Raw genomic sequence first — 21,539 nt, forward strand, 5'->3', positions numbered from 1 at the left:
GTAACAGGAAGATATAACTTTAGGGGAATTAAGATACTTTTTCCACCAATGCACTCATTGGGGTTCCATACTTCAGGTCATGTCAATCCACCTGGAGCCGCCATCTTGTTTTATTATTTTCAAAGGAAAAAAAGTGAGAAAAAAAAATCTATTAAACCAGAAACAGAATTTGAAGAGTTGTACCACCGAGAACTACTAACAGAGTAAGGAATAAACATAAGGAGCAAAAATGTACTTAGAGGAGGACTGATTCAGGAACAGCCTAATAAACTATTACATGTATTATTTCAATCAGTCTGATTACTGGAAACCTTTTCGTTAAGGTAAAAAAAAAAGTATTCCAGATTTGTCCTGGTGATAATTAGAGGAGAAAAAAGTTGTTTGTTCTGGACAGAATTCTGCAATAAACTCCCAAACTGAATGACTCATTGTTCAGGTCTGTTCAGATCAAAGCAGGTCATATGACCCCAGCAGGAAGTAAATGTTGCAGGACAAAGTGTTTGAAAAAATAATGAACTCAATAATGTACAGGACCTGTAATACAGCTTCATGGTGCATCAAAACTTTGGTTTTACAAAGACCTGTTTCAGCAACGGAACAAGCTGACTTCTAGTTCCTTTTCAAATTGTTATACATTTTTATTTTATGCAAAAAGTATTTATGTGACAAACTCTTTGGTTACCTGGGCTATTCTGATCATTTCTCATTGCAAAGACTTCTGCAGTATTCAAGAGAAACTGGCTGGTGACGGAAATCGGAGCATTTTCAGTTTCTACAGCCTTGTGACCTAGTGACCCACTTTTGGAAACTCAGAAGTTATTGTTTCGGTAATCAAAGCGCAAGAATTTTTCGGAATTTTCTTTTTAGAAAAATCCAGGTAATTTCAGTGAAATTAGATCCAGAGACGTTGGCGCTGCTCGGCTCTGGCACCTGTCTCTGGAGTTTACCCGGCTTCATCACCTTCAAACGCAGCTTTGATGATGGATTTTAGTCGACTTCTGAAGTTTGGCATTCTCAAGCCAAATATTGAATGTAAGTTTTCTTTCACGACACAGACGATGGTCGTTACTAACAAACCTTTGGGTTTTATTTCTCTGAAGAAACGATAACAGGACAGTTTGTGGGAGGAAAAGCTTTTCAGGAGTTAACAAGAATTTAGGACTGGATATGAAAATCTATAAAATCAAACATTTTTTACCTGTAAGACCCTGCAGAAACTATTTTCCACAGAAATGCCAGCCATTCATCCAGACCATCACTACATTTTTGGAGTTTTCAAGACTTTCTACCCAACATTTCCAAGCTGGAGAAAGATAGATCTGCTACAGACGATGTTTTAAAAATAATAAAACTCAGTTAAATCAGTTTGGCCTGTTCAAAATCTCATATCAGATCAGTGCACCTCCTTATGTGAATGCATTTAAAGTAAAAGGACACCTTCGTCTCATCCTATGTTAAACTACCGGCCTGCTTCGCCAGGGAATCGGCTAGATAAACACACTGTGTGTTCACCTCCAGCAGGAGAACATGTATGCACACACAGCAACTATCAGCTAATAAGGGAGCAGATGAGGGTTACGCGACCTCTTCAACACCTGTGCAACAGGGCGGTATTGATAACAGGCAGCCCCGGTTTGGACATGTCAGCAGCACCGATATGAGGAGCGAAAATCTGAAATCCTGCACAGATGACATTTCATACACCCTTGTGATAAGAGGAGCATCCATCACAGGAGAGATCTTGTCGTATAATGTACGAGTGATGGAAGAAGTCCCACTGATGATAATGCCAGTTAGATTTAAGAAAAACTCCCAACTCATGATTCTGAATCAGATTCTAGCATCTAACACTGAGAAATCTCAAAAAGATGTGAAAATTTGGCCTGAAAATGCTAAAAAGGCGGCGGGAGGGAGGTGGGAGTGTGTTCCCCCATCCGCTTTTTTTGTGGTGCAAATCACACAAAGGCTGTGAGATTGCTGAAAATCTTGCTTGTTTGGCAGATTCAGAGGAAGGCCGGGGGAAGTCTTACCTTGCAGCCTTCACAGGCGCTGACACCATAGTGGTACCCTGAGGACTTGTCCTGGCACACAAAGCAGGGTTTGTAGACGCGGGGCGGCGGGGGAGGCGAGGGTGGGCTTGGCACTATCTCTTCTGAACTGGTGCTCTGGGTCTCTATTGCTGCAGAGAGTAGAGGGGGAAAAAATGTGAGCGAGCAATGAGAGCGGGGTTAGCAAACACTATCAGGCCGGCGCTGACAGACGTTCGGCGTTAATCGATACAAGTGGGGATAAACACAATCTCACGAGCGCACACCCAGACGCAGATCTTAAGCAATCCCCCCCTTTCCTCCTGCAAACAGATATGCTTAGCTACGTCCAATACAAATCACCAACAGGCTAACTTGTAGGCATGCATTGAAAAAGCAGTTTTAAAGTCAAAGACGAGCTTCTTATCAGGTGTTTTCAGCGGAAAAATGTCTCTTATCAAACCAGCGACGACAGGAATCACTGCAGAAATCTCACTCAGAGCTCATATTACACGTCTGTGTGTACGAGAGCAGCACGAGGCGGCCGCACTGGCAGAGAGGTTCAAAGTCTGGCTTTGTCTGATACAAGACCTGGAATACTGCCTCCGTTTTAAAAATTCTGTGTTTCTCTAAAGCATGCGTGTTTGGACTGACCGTGGGATCGATCGCAGGCTGCGACGGACTCGTTCAAAGCAAGCAGGGCGCGCTGCGAGGCTGTGCTGCTTTACTGGGGCCCCGGTGCCACGCGCGGCAAGTGCAACAAAAACCATCTTGGTGGCTGTCAAGGTTACACCGGCCAAGCAAACAACATGTGGCGCTGGGATTATGGAGGACAAAACCTGTCTTCATGTAATAAGTGTTGGACTTTGACCTCAATAGCGAGTGTGTTACAAAACACTGCTCTTAAATCAATTATAAAATCTGCATTCACACAACGAACAGCCAACCCTTGACCAAATAAGTCTATAATCCTGCTTTGGCGAGTGCTGATGCCAAGCCAGCTTCGGTCAGGCGAAAGCGGGTGGAGGGTGGAACCAGCTAAGATCTGGACGCTTTGAACACTTTAAAATAGTACAGCTCTGCCAAGCGGCTTCATAACAACATTTGTTTTTATGCAGCTTTTGAAACTCTAGCATGTCTGTGCTGGCTTTGTCTACAGGAGCTCTAAAGATTTACTTCCTTTATTCCCCTCGCTGCCAGCAACGATTAGTTTCAAGAGGTAGACCTAGTCTTTCATGCTCCAGATGAAGAGATACAAAAGGAAGAATTACAGCTTATAAATACAAAAATATATTCACACATTGGAAACGTTGTTTTTCCTGGAAAAAAGCGAGACGAGAAAGAGGGAGAGGGATATAACAAAGTGCCCCATGGCTAGAGCTGGAGTCACAGTAAGATGCCTGTTCGCAGTCTGTTATCTGAAACACATCAAGCAGGTCCAAGAGGGTTTCTGGTGTCGGTACAGTTAAGCCCACCTCCAGGAAGCTCCATATTTCATTTCAACATCAATGAGTGATGCTAACTAAAGACGCAATGGTAAAGACGTGTACCATTGCATCTTATTGCAGAACTGAAATCTATCACAGAAAGAAAAAAGAAAATTCCAACAGATTATATTGGTTATATTTAAAAAAAATCACACATAAAATGTGTGATTGAAGTCCGATGCGCATTTTATGTTTACAAACCTACATCTGGGTTTGATTGAAGTGAACTCTGGTACGGTTCAAATGCATATATGAACGCCAAGCGAACCAGAGACCGTTCCTAAAGCAGGAAGTGGACTACAGCACAGAGCATTCTGGATAAACACAACTAAAATAAACGTGGGAGTCTTGTGCTAGCAGCAGGAGAAATGGCTAGTAATCTTTTGCCAAAGACAAAAGAAAAATCCCACAACTGCTGAAATCTGATGCCAAATGGTTACATTTCATGAAGGAGGAAGTTTTGTGCTCGGTGTCTTCTTCTGAAAACGCTCTGAAACAAAACGGGTTTCACTGTGGCATCGAGTTTAAACACTGAAAGATCCAGATATTCTGTACCACCTTCCGCAGGTTTCAGATAGCAGCTGGGAGTAAAGGGGAAAAAAATCAATAGAAGTTTCTCCAGTCAGAAAGAGGAGAGGAGCCAAACAAAAAGGCCAAAACCAGAAGCACACAAAAAGACAATGAGAAACTTCTGCAGTGTCTCCAGAACACAGCAGAGCAGCAGTTTTAAGTGAAGCAGACATGAGATGGAGGCAGCGAGGGAAACTTCGCCGTTGACGCAGGGGTCATTGGGAGCGGCTGTGGGCCATGCCGCTGGGCGACGCAGTCACTACGCTCATGTCAAGCAAATTAAGCTTAAACAGGGCAGCGCTTGCATAACGTGGCATATTTTCTCATCATCAGAAATCCATTCAGTTCTCTTCGCTGTCCCGCCATGCTTGACGGGGGCTCATTACGGCGTGGTGCTTTCAGGTGCTTCATGGGCATGAATACTGAAGAAAAACAACAAAACATATTCTAAGGAGCCAGAGAAATTTACACTAAAATCTCAGATGTATAGTTTTCACAGGACAATTAAGGAAGTGATTATTTTTTTTCTCTCACACACACACACCCACACACACACACACACACACACAAACTGAATGTACAGTCTCTTAATGAGAGCACCCATGGAAATCTAGGACACAAGGACAAGAGTCTGTGAGGGGGCCGACGACCTGTAATTAAATACAATGGCTGGCTTCTGGAGGCCTGTCAAGCCGAGGCATGGAGCAAAAACAATGGCGGGCCTGTGGACAGAAACACAGAGTCTGAGCGGCGAGGACAGGGCTACTTAGGCCATCGGCTGCCCTCGCTGGCCCTAACTCTGATCAGCACCAAGCAGCCCACAAGCCCGACTATTGTGCCATTTGCAGAGTGAAAATGAAATCGGATGCAGAGAAACTGAAAGAAGTCACTCAGATTTACCAGAGGAGCTTACTGCGACCTCTGGAAATGCAGATTCCCTATAGTAAAAAAACGCACTGAAAAACATCTCTCCTTTGTCCATAAGAACGCCTCACTGTGGGCCGTGAGTGACGGTTCTTATGGCCGTATGATGGAGCTGAGGACTCTTGGTTGGAAGGTGAACCATAAACCATTAATCAGAGCAGAGGCGGGATTAAAGCGTGCCGGCCGGCATGTTGTCAAACCAGTCCCAGCGCTGGGAATAAACAGCACAACGACAATCAGGCGTAACCAGTGAGAACAGACTGGAAACCAGACTGATCAGATGAGGTCACGTCTCATGTCTGACAGCACAATATTTATTAAACATATGGAAAAAGCCTAAAAATTATTTATTTCTTTTTAGAAATAAAATGTACTAGTGACAGGATTTTCTCCAGTGGATTATAAGCCTGGTGGGCCAACAGGCTTTACTTTAAACCCCACCAGTCTGAGGATCGTTTGTTTATTTTAAATTGAGTTTTTTCAAAGCACCAGTAAGAGTGACAGTAAAGACAGATTAAGCTAGGTTTATAGTTGACTCATTAAACTGGGGCAGCTGTCCAAGCAAATGACCTTTGGACTCACGTGCTATTGTTTCAGAATTATGACGCGTGTTTATGCACATCAACATTTTTGTGACTTTTGACATTTTTCAACACAAAAACACGGTGGGCTGCTGGATGACTGCCCTAGCGCCCTCTACCACTGGGCTTAGCAGGTTTTATGGGGTAAACCCTGCAGTGGTATTTATTTGTGGGGCAGAGAGAGAAGGTAGGAAGACATGCAGTAAAGGTCAGAGCTGGGAATCGAACTCTGGACGGCTGAGGATTGATAGCATCCATATATGGTGCAGCTGCTAACCCTAACCCACAAAAATCCTTAAAATTAATTAATTCACTGAACTTAATTTATTTTTTATTTTTTTAAGAATCCAACTTTTTGATTTAAGTACATTTAAATGCTTTAAAGGCTCCTCAAATAATTCCTACAAAACTAAATCAAACTGAAGCTATTTTTAAATCTATGCCTTCCTTTCATGATGGTTTCCAGGAACATTGTTAGTAATCAATCTCTTCTTCTTTCTCTGGCATTCAAATATAATGTGATTCAGAGGCTGGCTTGTCTCAGACATTCTTCAAAGTAATAAACAACGTTAACTATGACAAACACAGTGGGACTGGTGGAGAGCAGCATAAGTTTATGTCACCACCAAAAAAAAAACCCAAAAACTTATTTTAAGGCTTTTTTGCACACTTTTAGCAGCAGAGTCAATAAAATCTGGTAAAGTTGGTCCTTCACTTTTACATCATGTTGTGGTGTGGAAACTAAAGAAGCCCCAGCCATCTGTCTTGGAACTGTAAAAGTTGAGTTGGTGAGCCACAGTGGCTTTAATTGTTGAGCAGATACACTGGTTAAAAAGCAGAAAAAGCTGCAAAATAAGAAGTTGAAAATGGCCGCTGAATTAATGACGTTATTGTGTACTAGGGATCCACTGTTTTCACTTCTGATACCGATATCAGAAGTTTAGTAATGACCGATATCTGCAGCTGAATTGAGTTTAAACATTTCTTTTTTTTTTTTTTTTTAAACAGACACAAATGTACTGAATTATTTGTCAACTTTGCACCAGCCCACTCAAATACACCAACAGCACCACAAGTTTGGTCAAACATGAAAAAACAACTTTAATTTGTTCAGTAAGAACAATTAGGAGTAGAACATCCAAATGCAAAACAAATAAACTGAATAAAACAACAGGTTGAGTGCTTTGGTCAAACGTGCAAAAAATAAACTGCAACAAAACTTTTTTCAAATGGTCAAAAGGAATTTTAAATATGTAAAATAAATAATAAAGCATGACATCGCTCAGAGCACAAAGCATAGAGTTAGACTGAATAGATCTGTCCTTATAAATCAGGCACGTTGTCACTGATACCCTGTCTAGAATTGTTTTCAGTATCAGGGCCGATACTTAAGCTTGGTTTTTGTGATTTTACCCGTACAGTGAGCTGGACGTGATGGCGTGGAATTCATCTGCTCCCAAGTGTCTTAACAGCTCGTGTTCTGAGCCGCTCTCGCGCTCCAGAGTCAAAGTATCAGTGATTTAATTAGGTTCAAGTTAGAGCGTTGTCCAGCAATGCTGCTTAAGCTCGCTCTGCTCTACATAAAGAGCAGCGAGCGCGCCCAGGCTGAAGCCACGTCGGCAATTAGCGCCGGGCTAGAGTTAAACGGACAAATAAGCACCACCAGGCTGAAATGAAATCTGTTCCGATGATGAACTACTCAGAGCCGTAATCCTGACAGAAGATGGCCTGGCTAACATCACCACTTCAAAGGCGGAGAACCACACAGACACTGGAGCCCACTGGCTATTATCAAGCCTCCAGACACTGGACTGTCTCAGCCCGGCGCAGCCCAGCAGTTCTCGGGGTTCAGCTCTAGGTTAGTCCTTTGAGATTTGATTACCTTCATCCCCACTGGTTACTGGGGCCTGGCTGTGAAGCATATTAATGAGATTTTGCCATCATTAGAGGGAAGCTAACGACATTAGCGGGCTGGCAGGCTGGACTGTGGCAAAAAGAGCAGGAGAAAATAAAGACGGCAGGGACGAGGGGGTGAGGGTCTTCCACTTTGCTGATCCCTACTCAGTCGTGGTCCATTGTGTTCCCTAGGTTCCATTAGGTTAACTGGACACACACACACACACACACACACACACACACACACACACACACACACACACACACACACCATGTGTTAAGCACATGGGGGAGCACATAGAGATGCATTTGTGCTTCCTCCATATGCCAAGAAATCAGGCAAAAAGGGACAACGATGCTACAGACAGGCCGTCTGCGGAGAGTTCCAGACATGATGCAACTGGATGGCTAACGTAGAGGTCAGGGGAGAGAGACCACCATGCAAAACCACACAGGTCAGAATATCAGACAGAAGAAATGATTCCAAATCACTCAGTGTTTCTCATGAGAAACTACTGCGACTTGAAAGGAAATAATAATAATAATAATAATAATAGTGGTGGGACTCCATTAAAATGTTCACAGAGTTAATCGCAATTAATTGAAAACTGTACGTAGAGAAAATAAGCATCATTTTAAAAATTGTATTCACGGAACTGTTTTGAGAAAATACGTCTTTACAAATGTGGACTCTGGACGCTGACATTAGCATTGGAGACGTCATGTTTAGCATGGAGATGCTATTTCAGGCTTGAATAGTTTCACACAGGGTAACTCTTTAGCACAACTTGAACACAACAACAGTCTTCTCCAGCGTCTAACCACAAAGTTCTTTTGAAACAAAAATGAGAAGAGAAGTGGATGTTACCACTGTTAGCGGGTGTCGCCTGTATGTCAGCTTTACAAGAAACACGCAAATACAAAAGTTCCAGCTTGGGATTTTTGTATGAAAATAAAAAACAAACACAACGCGATTAATTTGCTCAAAAAAGAAACAACGTCTTAAAATCTATTTAGTTAATTTATCAACAGTAATGTGTTAAAGTCTCGGCCCTAATTACAAAACATGCAATTCAACATTTGATGTTTTTTTTAGAAATACCAATCTGAAAATGATGTCTCTAAAGATGACTTTGGACTTTATGTAAAGCACAATCCATCTCTAGAGAGAAACATGGTAGTGGCAGCATCATCCTGTGGGGGTGCTTTTGATGAGCAGTGATGGGGAAACTGGTGTAAGTTGGTGGGAAAATGGATAGAGCTAAATCCATAAATCACATAAAATCCCAATAAAACATTGACGTTTGGGGATGTAACATGACAAAAAAAGGGCTGTGAATGCAACAGTCCAGACTTTGTACAAATGTTTTCATGCAGGAAAATAGGAAGTGTGCCAGAATATGTGAAACACACGTGGATGTGGCATGCTTTGTCAGCAATGTTGAATAACCTAAAGGGGAAATGGGACCATTTCCTCGCTTCCAGGGAAATCCTGCCATTCTCTGACAGAAAGTCACGGTGAAAAACCGGCTGGAGTTTGTTCGCTGCCCTCGCACTGATTACCGACACGGCGTCCCGACACGAGGCGGGGGCGGGCGTGAGGCGATCTCACTCATACTGACAGGCTGTGAGAGGGGCAGCACCACTGGGGTGTGTGTTTGTGTTCAAACACAGAGTGTGAACACTTATTAGGCGGGATAGAAAGAGAAATCTGACGGCAGCGCAAGTGAACATACACACACACACACCAGAGAAAGGAGTGGAGGTTACCACAGGCCAGAGGAGCAGACACTGAGCCTCACACCTACTCATTGCAACCAAATCCAGTCTACCAGCTCTCATCCAGGCCGGCCTGCAGCTCCACTCTAAGCCTTCCAGTGACATCTCCTGCCTCCTCCCACTGAGCATCTTAAGAACCCAAAATCCTTTTATTATCTGGAGCCTCGCTGATTCCTTTGCCAAAAGCAATTCCGTCATATTCGCAATGCATGCTTCCAATGCCAGCATGGGTGCAAAACGGAGATGAATGAATCAGTCAGTCGGCCACTGGGCTAAATATGGAAACTTTTCCTCGCTTAGATGCCATTGTTGATCAGCAGGTCAAATGCTGAATATTCTACATATCCTTCCTGTTCATCAAATGTGTCAAAACTACTTTTTGTTGTCTAAAATCATTTTTCTACCACGTTTCTTTTACAGCCACTGTGCGTTATTTAATTGTTGAATTAAATGTTTTAATAAGGAGTTGATCACAGTCAAGAAAGTGATCAACTCATTGTTAAAACGAGTTGCTGATGGTTCTGATTCCTCTTTTAGAACTGTAACTCTGAAACGTTTAGGAATATAGTTACAGTCCCGGCCTTCCTGTAGTGAGAGGGCATCAAGTCTTCATATTAGGAGCAGCGGTGACATCACGCTGCGTGTGGGAGGGAGGAAGTTGCAGCCAACAAGTGCCAAAGCATAAAACAGACTTACTTTGTTGTAATTCTGTTCAGCCTTCCTGTTATCTCTCTCGCAGCCTGTAAGAACTGCACACACGTCTTAAAATGTCGCAGAAAACACAGTTTCCTTTTAAATCACTTCTTACACAGAAGTCATTCTGAACATCTTACTGGCACTGAAAGTAGCTAACTTTGACACAGAAGTCTGCTGCCGCCACCGCAACCTGACGAGAGATGATTTCTCTGCTTGGTCTGGGCAGTTGCCCAGGGCGACATTAGTAAAGCCCTGAACAGCGTTAGTATATGAGAGTAACTGATAATTGCTTACTCAACCAAAAGCAGCAAAGGTGACTAAAATTCACTCACCTGCTGATTTCTTAATGCATCCACAGTTTTAGTGCTTAGAGAGAAAACCTGCATCAGCTGATGTAGTAATCGCTTAATCATTAACCGGAGACTACAGGCTCAAAAAACAAAGACCAGCTGCTGAAAGAACAACATACTCAGAGGAGTAATTAAGCCAAAACTCTGCAAAAACATATGAATTTTATGTAAATATGCTCTACCGAAAACTCAACAAGTTGCCTAATTATAGCTTCACCCCATTCAAATACTGTAAAAAAAATCTCCTAACATGAACCTTTTTTCTATTCAGTTATTAATAAATTGATCCAGAAATAGTCAACCTATCAACCCTACACTGTACTGATGTGAAGCCAAGCAGAAGTTGTTTTTTTTTTGCTGCAGATGCTTCCTTCGCTACAAATCATCATGTTTTCACTAAAGCAGTGCTGTCATTGCATTTTGAGCCATAAAAACTTTATTTTCTTATTTAAAAACAGAATGAAATTAATTTGAGCGCATCTTAATATTGTAGAAAAAAAGACTTGAATGTAAAATCGGCAAAATGTGCCAATTTCATGGTCTTAATATTGGATGGATTGATAGATAAACAGCCGCTAGCTGCAGCGAAAGTTAGTCAACTTAACAGGAGATTGGAGCCGTCATGCTATTGCAAGACAAAAAAATAAATAAATCAAACTGTGATATCACAGTTTACAAAAAAGAATCTTTCCACTGCTCCTTCAGCATGCTGCTCGTCGTCATCATCATCATCTCCTCCCGTCAGAGGCTCAGCTCGTATCGCTGTGCCTGATAGCGCTCCATCTGAGCTGCTTCATGTCGATAGTACAGCCCGACATGTCAGAGTCGCAGGAGGGGCGAGAGAGAGATTTATGAAGAATCTCTGATGTTTGTGGAAATAATTTAAACCTGGCACGTCTACATAAAAAGTCTAAAAATCAGGTTATTGCGAGCATTTTCCATATTTATACGATGTTGTTTCACCGAGAGGCAGGACACGAAGAAATGACACGGAGCACGCCACGGCTGACGTCTCAGTAAAATGACAGCTTGTTGTTTTTCTTGTCTTTTTTTTTTTTGTTGCAAACATTGTTGATATTCAAATTTCGCGAGCAGCGCAGAAATGTGAAGTGACAGCTGCGGCTACGGCCGTTGCAGCCTGCGTTTGAAGGCTCCGTTCGCCGCCGTGTCTAAATCTTGATGGATGGTGCTCCAAATTGGTGCCAGATAACTAGCCCATCTATAGTGCTACAGCAAGAAAAACACATATGTGAGTGATAAACGAGGGCCTGAGCATAGGCCGAAGGGAAAGGCGGAGCCCTGCCTGTTCTGATGATCTCTCTCCCCCACACCAGGGAACGCTGGTGTTTGTGTTGGAGCAGACGCAGGGAAAAACCAGATTGTACTTAACATGAGAAATTTACGACATTTCTACATCAGAGCGATGCATTTTCTTTTTCTTTTTGCAAAACAGCATATATGGATGTCATGCGGATTTTTTGTTGTTGTTTGTTAGCTGCTAGCGAGGCGAATGAAGGCCTCTGGGTTTAGAGCGTGCTCAGTGACGGGCGCTCCGTGTGCGTCAGCGTGGTCCTGAGAGGCGGTGGGGAGGGGGTCTGGTTTTCATCAGCGCCGCCGTGTTCCCCGGGACAATCCCCACTCCGCCAGGGCTCCCAACACATCACCACACCAGGTTTCACTATCATCGGCTCGACGGCAAATGGAGACGGAGTAGAGAGCATGTGTGGACAAACTAGAGTCTGAGGGGGTGTGAGGAGGCCGGGGGTGGGGCGGTGGCGAGTGATTGAGCAGATGGCGAAGGTGACCAGACATTGAGCAAAGACTTCATGTTAACTATAGCGACTTCTGCCACATGCCACCACTGTTGTAGGTGATTAGGAGCCTCCTGTCAAACCAGAGGACAGCTGCAGCACACAGACCACAGCTAAAAACAGTATTCCACTCTTGCACCTGCTGTCACGTCACAGCCAACAAGACGTACCGCATAATTACGCAGTGGAAGGAAGGCATCTACAAGATTAATTATAATAGTTAGAAATAATCTCATTTTAATTGAAACAAGCCACATCAATTCAAGAATCCCCCCCGCCACTGTTTACGGATGTTGTTTGTGCGAAACGCGCAAATACAAAGATTCCTTTGTATGTAAACAGAAATGCAGTTAAAAATCTTATCGCACAAAATTTGAGATAATAAAGTAATCAAAATTAATGCGTTTAAATCTAGGCTCTAAAAAAAAAAAAAAATATATATATATATATATATATATATATATATATACTTTTATATATATTTTGCACAATCTATAGCAATAATTGTTTGGTTAATGTATTCTGAGAGTCATTAACGTTTGTGATATTTATATTTTGTTACAATAGTTGGACAGAGTGTCAAGGCAGCAGAAATAAATGGACATTTGCCAAAAAGGCCAAAGGTCACAAAGTGATGCAAGCGGCGATGAGAAAGCGAGGAAAGCATTAAACAGGAATATACTGCAACTGACATCATCGCAAGATTTACAGACGTTAACGCCATCACAAAAGTTTCTAACACCGTTAGAATATTTATTTCACAAATGAAAACCTAAACAGTTCCAGCAGAGATATGCATCTAGCTCATTACATCAAAACTTTCCAGGACTACCTTTCAATGCAAGCAGAGCTACAAGCCTTTATGAAGTATGACCTCATCCTCATCAGCATCATTATTATTTCTACTTTTCAAAATATCTTCAAATCAGACTGGATGGAGGCGTCTGAATTTAAAATGGTTGTAAGATGACAGAAAAGTATTTATCCTCCTCCAGGACTGAACTTCCACATCCCTACTGAAGGAAAGCCCAGCATGATGCTGCCACCGCCATGTTTCACCATAGAGATAGTTGTATTTAATAGATAATTAAAAGTCTGTCACAATAAATTGTACTCAAGGATAAATTGTCCCAAGAATAATTGCGATAAATGATAAAATTGTTGTTTCGCAACCATTTTCAAGTAATAGTTGCGAAACCATATAATGGCATAATAATGCAAGTTCCCCCTCTTAAAGACTAAAACTTTGATTTTGTAAAGAAGACTTAACACCGCAACTGGACGACATTTTAAATATCCGAAATAAAACACAACAAATAAAGAAATAAAAACCAAACAACTGAAATCATAAATAAAATGGATTATAAAGTCTAATCAAAACTCCCCTTGACCGTTAGAAAGGAAATTCAGCTCATTTTAATTTTTCATGTGATTAATTGGTTGCTTATTGCAACAGTCTGGGTGAAGATAGAAAAATAAAAGATTAGATTTATGTTATCTGCCCATAAAAACTAAGGTATGTTTAAGGTTACAAAATGTGAAAAGTTCTATCATTTCAACATCTATTATTTCTGAATCTATCGGGGAAAGAAAACAGCATCGAGAGGATCGAGAAAATATCATCTTGGTGGGGGGGAAGGGAGAACCGGGTGACCTCCAACATCAACTCTCCCCCTGCAAAGTACCAGGGAGCAACTCTAACCCAGCAGCTGTCAATGCCTGCTGAGTGACAGTGGAGCTATGCAAGCTGGCACATGCCCCGGGGTGACCGGAGATATCTGGCATGAGTTGATGGTGAGGGACATGACGGTGGGCAAAAGAGGCCAAAAGTCAGCCCTCATCGGTCAAAGGGTGCCAGGATGAGTGCAGACAGAGCAGAGGGAGGGAGGAGGAATGGAAGGGTGTTTAAAAGGGCCTGTAATGCTGTCAACCCACAACACGTAGGGCGAGCGTGTGTGTGTGTGAATCCAAACCTGAGGCTGGAGTTGATAAATACTTCTAATGATTATGGAGGATTCACAACCGGGCACAACGTTTATTGGTAGTAATCAGTTGTTTACCGTCAGGATGAGCAATCAGAGGTTGGGAAATGTGGAGGAAGGAGGGTCAGGGTTCACCGGCGAGCTCCAGATGCGAGAAAAACATTTCAAAATCAGAGATTAAGCAAGAAAAAAAGAAAGTGTACAATGTTTGCTTCACCGCTTACTAAAAAAAAAAAAAGAGAGAGAGAGAAAGAAACCGAGAAGGTGCAACCAGAGTGCAATCTGCCTTTGTCAACTTTCTTAAAGGTAAATGATACGCCCTTCCTGGAGAACCCTAACAACTGGAATGTCTCTTAAGGTCGTCTTTAGAGCTTGACAACAGCACACACACATATGAAACAATCTCAAAATGTATCAGTTTCAACAGGAAAAAATGAAAAGACAGAGAAAAAAACCCCATCATGAAACATTAAGCTGCAATGTTTTGCTGAGTTTCTCCCCGTCGGCTGTATGATTGCGCTAAAGTGGCCGACTGCTTGGTTCTGTCCTCTCAGACGATAAACAAACTTGCACTCATGCATATCGGGAGTCCGTAGAGAGCAAAGAGCAGTTACTAAATCCGGAGCACCAAAAACCGAGTCCTTTTCATTCAAGTTGCTGCAGGCCTGAAACGATGCCGAAATGTTCTGAAACAGGGGCATCTAGGGAGAAAACTAAATGTCTGCATCATTTACTCCGCTCTGCCTGCTTCCAGTTTCCACATTCCAGCAAAAAAAAGAAAAAGAAAAAATCAACAACAGACCAAATGTGAGTAGATCTTCCTGAGCGTTTCCAGCAACTGATCAGGAATGAGAATGATTAGGAGCCACGAGAGCCAAGTGTGATTTTCTGCTAAAATGAATCATGCTTTTCAATTGTTTACATCATCAGTCAGACAGAAACATCCTCATCTGATATTTTCAGATGAGGATGCTCATCTGAAAATATCAGATGAGCATATGCTCTAGCTTCCAGAGTGTGATATACCTCTGGTACAATCAATCAATCAATCAATCAATCAAATTTTATTTGTATAGCACATTTCAGCAGCAAGGCATTTCAAAGTGCTTTACATCATTACAAATACAGAAACACAATGCAATATAGAATCAACAATCAAAACACAGCATTAAGTCAAGTTCCATCAATAAATTTGTAATTGATTACATTTCAAATACAATCCTATACAAGATGCCATCATATTAAAATAAGTCAATTTTCCTAGTCAAAGGGAAGCCTGAGCGAAGTACAAGCTATTAGTATGAGTCCTGGCTGTGTAGTGGGTGCTTTAAGCTCCACATCCTGAATCTAATTTTGATACTTTTATTTATAAGTACCACGGGAAGTCATTCTAGAGTTGCCCGACTGAAAACACTTGGTCACTTGTGCATAAGGAGACATTCTGGGGACAAGGTAGAAACAGATAAACAATGTGCTAATGGCACTAAAGTTGATATCTACCACTAATCAACTGACTCAAAAATAGCTTCTGCACTTTTTCCTTGCTTACAGGAAAATACAAATTTGGTTGTTTGGACATACAATAACATACAAAACAGTGAATAAAAATATCACAGCAAGCATCTGAGAAGAAGGTCACATACCAGTCTGTGGATAGTTCCAATCTTTGTGTGTGATGTAAAAGCTTCTTAGCCGTCTTAAGGCAACTTTTTTTTGTCTAACCATAATCAGCCTGGACTCATTTTCTTCTCATGGAAGTACATGTCAACATAACCAGAAACATATAATTCAGTCTTAGCGCGCAACAGGCCTCCAAAATATTCATCTGACAAAGTCATCAGAAAGAGGTGGGTGGTGGAGCAGAACAGCCTGCTCGGAGCACAGTAAGTCATTCAAAAACATTATTGTTGTGAGATTTAAGACAGATGATTTCAATTAGCGGAGTGATTGTGAACACATTTCTGGCCTCTGCATTCAAAAACAATTGCTGGGGAAGAAAATCCTGGAAAATGCTACTCATTCGCAAGCTAGTCTGCCAGCCCTGAAATTACACCTATACACATTAACAAGAGCCTATTCATCTTTATTGGGCTGAGTGCCACACACAGTGCCTCTCAGTGTTTGAAGGCCAAAGGACCGTCATGAATGCTTATGCTCGAGTGTTTGCTCTTCACTCACTCTAACAGAGAGGTTATCTACCCATTGACACCCACTAATCCAATCTGACTGGCAGTATTCAAAGCTCTCTGTACTTAAGCGCATATTCAACAGTTGAGGAAGCAGGATCATAAATATGGAGGGGGCAAAGGGCTATTTGCATCGGAGGGCTGAAGTGGATTTCCAATGGGGCAGCGGGAGGTGGATATTAAAAGAGGGGGAAAAAAGCAGAAAACAAGGGAAAAGGAGAAAAAGGTTCATGAAGACAAGGAGAGAAGTAAGAAAAACAACAAAAAAGAGAGGCTTGACCGAGAACGGCTTTGTCATGTTAAAACACTCCTCTTAACGCATGTTCTCCTTTTTCTCCTCCTCCTCTGCGGATAACAATACTCGATCACGGGGGGAATAGATTACGAGGGTTTTGATCTCCTTGGCTTCAGAGCGGGAGCGTGACAGTGGAAGTAAGGGGTGAGGTCGCTGGAGCGGCCTGTGCGTGACTTGGGCTGGCTGAGAAAGTGTGCTCAGCGAATGACCTCGTCATCGGGCCGTTTCTCTCAGTCACCCAAAAAAGGTTGGGTTTGGCCCTTTAGTCGCTTGTCAACGTAGGTTAGAGATATATTAGTTATTCTTTCTCTGCTCTAAAGTCTCAGCTGGTTGAGGTGCATTCCAGAATCGCAGACAAGACAGAAAAATATAACAACACCCTTCATAAATTAGCCCAAAGTGCCAAAGTCGTTTTTTGGGGTCTGATTGAGAACGCAGTAGATAAACTGTATCCTGACATTGTCCTGTTTAAGAGCTCCATGATCCAGGGAAGAACAGGGTCTCCAACATCCAACAAAATAAAAATGTGTTCAAAATACACACACACACAAAAGAGAAATTCTTCTGATATGAACTCAACATTTATACTACATTTTCATCGGTATTAAAATTACTATTGTTTGTGGACAACTTCATCTGCTTCAAGGCCAGTTTGAAGAAGCTGCTATAATGTCCCATCTTCTGACGTGGAAGTCTCCGATAGACTGGAGACCAAAATTGTTTCATTTGTTACATTTTCAGCTGCTGTGCTTCGCTTCCACACTTCTCTGTGTCAAATAAGCCAAACACTTTCAGTAACCTGCTCACCCACTTTCCTGTGGTGGCGCTGTACCAAACACGACATGAAAACCCCTGAAGAAGACACTCAGCACTACTTCCTCCTTCACAAAATGTGAACATAAATGATGTCATAGAGGTGTAGGATTTTATTTTCTATAAAACAAACTTGACACAAAGCTTTGTGCTACATACTGTCTCGAGTAAATGCACATCTCGCTCTGCAGAAGATCTTTGTGTGAGGCCATGGTTGCCGAGGAGCTATGCTAATGGCAACTGCCTGATACTGATCTGATATTTCTGATCGGATACGTTTTCACTGCAGTTCCATAAACTAAACACGGTGCTGAGCCTCAAGGCAGGCGAACTGCCCTGCTGTTCAGTCTCAGTGTGGATCCACATCAGGTTGTGAGCTGAAAGCTGCAGTCTGACTCACCTGACTGAGCGAAGCCAATATTCTAAAGCCAATGAGCACAACGTCAGCTAGAAGCACCCGAGAGCCACTGGGCCAGCCTTTGCTCTCCTTATGCCGCCTAATGATGAGCCATGGCACGCTTTTTATTCAGACGTCTGATGTGAGGAGTCGTGGGGGCTCCTTAGCAGGGGGGCGTGGGCAGAGCGAGGGGCGAGAAGGTGGGCGGAGAGGAGCACAATCATTTGTCTTTGGTGTCGGTGCTTACACTAAATAAACACAGGAACAAAACTGGAGGTGTTGGTCGATGGGGACTTTCATTTTGTTTTGTGATCAGGACAAATGGCTGATGAGAGCTGGCGGGGCCATCGGGGGTTAGGGAGGGGATGTGGGATGGTACCAGGATTTAATGAAGGACATGTTTGGCTTCCTCGGGTATGAGCTCTGCTTTAACCCTCTCTCTCTCTCTCTCTCTGTGTGTGTGTGTGTGTGTGTGTGTGTGTATGTATGTGCTGTCTGTGCCTCTGCAGACACTAATTTCCTGCATAGATCCCTGACCTTTCACTGTAGCCTGGGGGGAGCCATTTGATCATGACACACACACACACACACACACCCCTACACGCACACACACACAAAGACACACACTACTTCCTGTGATATGGCTGCCTGGCAGTTTCTGAACAGGTCTGACTGAGGCAGAGTCGATCTAAAGCCCAGAAAAATGAAGGAATTACGAGCTTGAACATGCTGTAATTGTTGCACGGTGGAGTGATGTGATGGAGCGCCGTCGCTGTCATCTCTACGCCCGGACCATCCATTCCCACAGTCCAAGAACATGCGTGTGAGGTCACCTGGTGAGAGGAAGCAGCATGCATGCTGTGGTTCGCTTCAGTTTTAGGACTGCGGTGCTGCAAGGTGTTCCCCTGTCTGTTATTAATGAAGGTTTCATTTAGCTCAATGGAGGGTTTTTTTGTGTGTTTTAAATTGGTTCCTTGTTATTTTTCACTCAAGTGCTTCAGGAGGCATTGTTGAATTACTTCAAATGGTCCTGGAGTGTTTCTCATGTGAAGAGAAAACAATGGCAGGGTTGTTATTTAAGCAAATATGCAGAGTCCTGTAGCAATATTTCTCATGTTTCGACAATCACGATGCACCCATCACCTTTTAATGTGGCAGAAAGTAGTGCAAAGCAGAAAGAAATTATAATAATTTACAAAAAACAATCTGAAAAGTGTGGCGTAAATTTCTATCCAACTCCCTCTGAGCTGCAATTTTCTTGGAGTACATCTCTACCATCTATGCGCATCCAGAGATTGTGTCTTTTCCCCAACACTGAAAGACGTTTTTTATGTCTTCAAATCAAATCATTTTCGGCCAGCACTTTGACTAGGTCATTGCAACACATTGAACACATGGATCTATGTTGTCCAGCTAAGTCTCAAGTCTTCTGTAGCCTCTAACAGCTCCTTATCCATGTCTGACCTTTTAGCTCCATCCATGTTTCTGTCAATAGTCCACCCTGTAGCTGATAACCCCCACAGCATGATGCTGCCACTACCATGTTTCACAGTTTGGAGGTGTTCAGAGTGAGTGATGAACATCAACTTATGATTTTCAATAAAGGCTCTCCTTCCTGCCGCCGAGTGTGAAGATTTCTGCAGTTTACCGTTTCTTCACTCTACATTAGGTCTCATAGTGACAGTTTCCCTTCGTAGCACCAAAGAGAAAACTAAAAGATGGACACATTTAAACATTTTCACACCATTTTAAGTGTGGCAAAACCTCAGCAGTTTTTCACTTGGCATGACTCGGAGAGTAGACGTCACCAGGGCCAAGTGTCCAGGTGAGCTTCCACCTCTCTTCGGCCTTCCCGTCCCTCTGGGGTCCATTTAATCCCAGGCCAGCTGGCTGGCTGGTTGGCTGGCTGCTGACTCTGTTCGGCAGGAATCCTGGGCCAAATTACGGCCCTGTGGGTATGGGTTTTTCTTTTGCAACCTAGTTCCACAGTGATAGGAAGGCACAGCGCTCACAGTTAGCTCTGTCCATTAAGCTAAGTGAGAGTCGTCAATTATTAAACCCTTTCCCATGTATAATTCAAGTGTCAAGGTGCCACACACAAGTGTGCAGAGAGTTCATTACCTTGAGTTCAAAGTTGAATTAAATATTACAAACTCTGTGCAAAGTGTAGCCAGGAGGACATTTAGAAAAGACACGACAATAAACCAAAGGTGTTTTCACACCTGGTAGTTCCGTAGACTACATTTGTTCCATTTTCAGCTGGTGCAGTTTGCTTTCACAATGCAGACAAACCAAACCCTTTGAGCAACCTGTTCCTCCTCTCGCCTGTGGTGGCGCTACACCAAGAACCACTGAAGGACACAACGCTGAGCGCTACTGCCTTCTTCACAAAATCTAAATAAAAATGGAGTAGCATCAGACTTTAGTGTTTGTAGGTTTTCTCCTGTCTTTGGTAAAAAAAAAAAAAACACGAGTCATTTCTCCCGTTAGTTCTGGACTCCCGCCTTTGTTTTGGTTATATTTACCCAGAATGTCCTGCAATATAATCCGTTTTCTGCTTTTGGAGTGCTCTCCAATCCACTTGGCATTCACATGTGCATTCGAACTGCACGACAGTTCACTTCAACTAAACTGAGACCGATGGTTTGTAGGGGGACCAGAGATCACTTATTTTTGATCTGCTTCAGAGCTTGATTACACAAACGAACCAGACTTTCTAGGCAAACAAACTAGAGTTGGATTAAAGCGGACTAAACAGGCTGGTGTGAATGCACACCAAGTCAATAATGAGTGGAGGGTGTGTGGTCCAAGAATCCGGACAAACAGGAATCCGTCATGATAAAGATCAACGTAGCACCATGTCTAACAGCATGAATATTAACCCTTTCATGCATAGTGGTCACTACAGTGGACAGCTGTCTAAAAGCCATTTTCTTGTGCTTCCTGTGGATTTTTATGTTATAAATGCACACAGACCACTGAAGTGGACACTAATGCATCATAAAATATACCATCAACTACTGGCCATCAGCTGCAAATGCAAGAAATTACTTTTGTTAAATACAATATGGCCGACAGACAAAAAAGCATGAGAACCGACCCGGTCCCTCCTTCTACTGTAGTCGTCTACAGTAGAAGGAGGGACCAGCTTCAACATTTGTAAGTTGAAGTCTAAAGAAGCGGTTACATGTTTTACAGTCATCTGAAGTCTGCAAGAGTTTTACTTACTCTTGCAAGTAAAAAAAGTATTGTGACATCAGATAACCCCTAAAGAACAATACTACTGATGTATTTTTCAAATAACAACTTTGTATTTGGAGAAAATTACAATCACATAAAAAAAAGAAAATAAAAAAAATTATTTTTACAAAAAATGTTCCTACCTTTTTTTATGCCTTAAGAAAAAACTTTTAAAAAATGGAAAAAAAATTCTGACACAAAGGATCATAATTCATGCATGAAAGGGTTAAGATCGTTCCCTAACAGAGGCCAGGAACATAGACTGGCAATTAGATAAAATACAACAGGATATACTGAGGAAATGAAGTTAGTGTAAGTGGATTACTTCAGGAATGAGTTAGTGTGCAAACTGAAATGGATGTAGCATAGTTAAACATATATAAATATTGAAAAGAGAGAAGAAAAAGAAGGTTTGAGTCCAACGTGATTTTTAAATCACTCCAAATTAACAAGCTAAGCTGAACAGGGCATGTGCAGAAAGAGAGAAGAGAGGCTAGACTACCCT

The 21,539-nt window shown here is 42.4% G+C and overlaps 1 protein-coding gene across 3 annotated transcripts in view; it reads right to left on the bottom strand.

Annotated features, from left to right (window-relative positions):
- Positions 1-21,539, bottom strand: part of raraa (retinoic acid receptor, alpha a) — a 187,197-nt gene that overhangs the window by 18,251 nt on the left and 147,407 nt on the right. For all 3 annotated transcript variants that reach the window (XM_028026872.1, XM_028026871.1, XM_028026870.1), the window contains one exon: positions 2,031-2,179. In XM_028026872.1, coding sequence (XP_027882673.1) covers positions 2,031-2,179 — 149 coding nt within the window. The remainder of the gene's footprint in view (positions 1-2,030; positions 2,180-21,539) is intronic.

The sequence above is a fragment of the Xiphophorus couchianus genome, chromosome 9, assembly GCF_001444195.1.
Source record: "Xiphophorus couchianus chromosome 9, X_couchianus-1.0, whole genome shotgun sequence".
Classification (NCBI taxonomy): domain Eukaryota; kingdom Metazoa; phylum Chordata; class Actinopteri; order Cyprinodontiformes; family Poeciliidae; genus Xiphophorus; species Xiphophorus couchianus.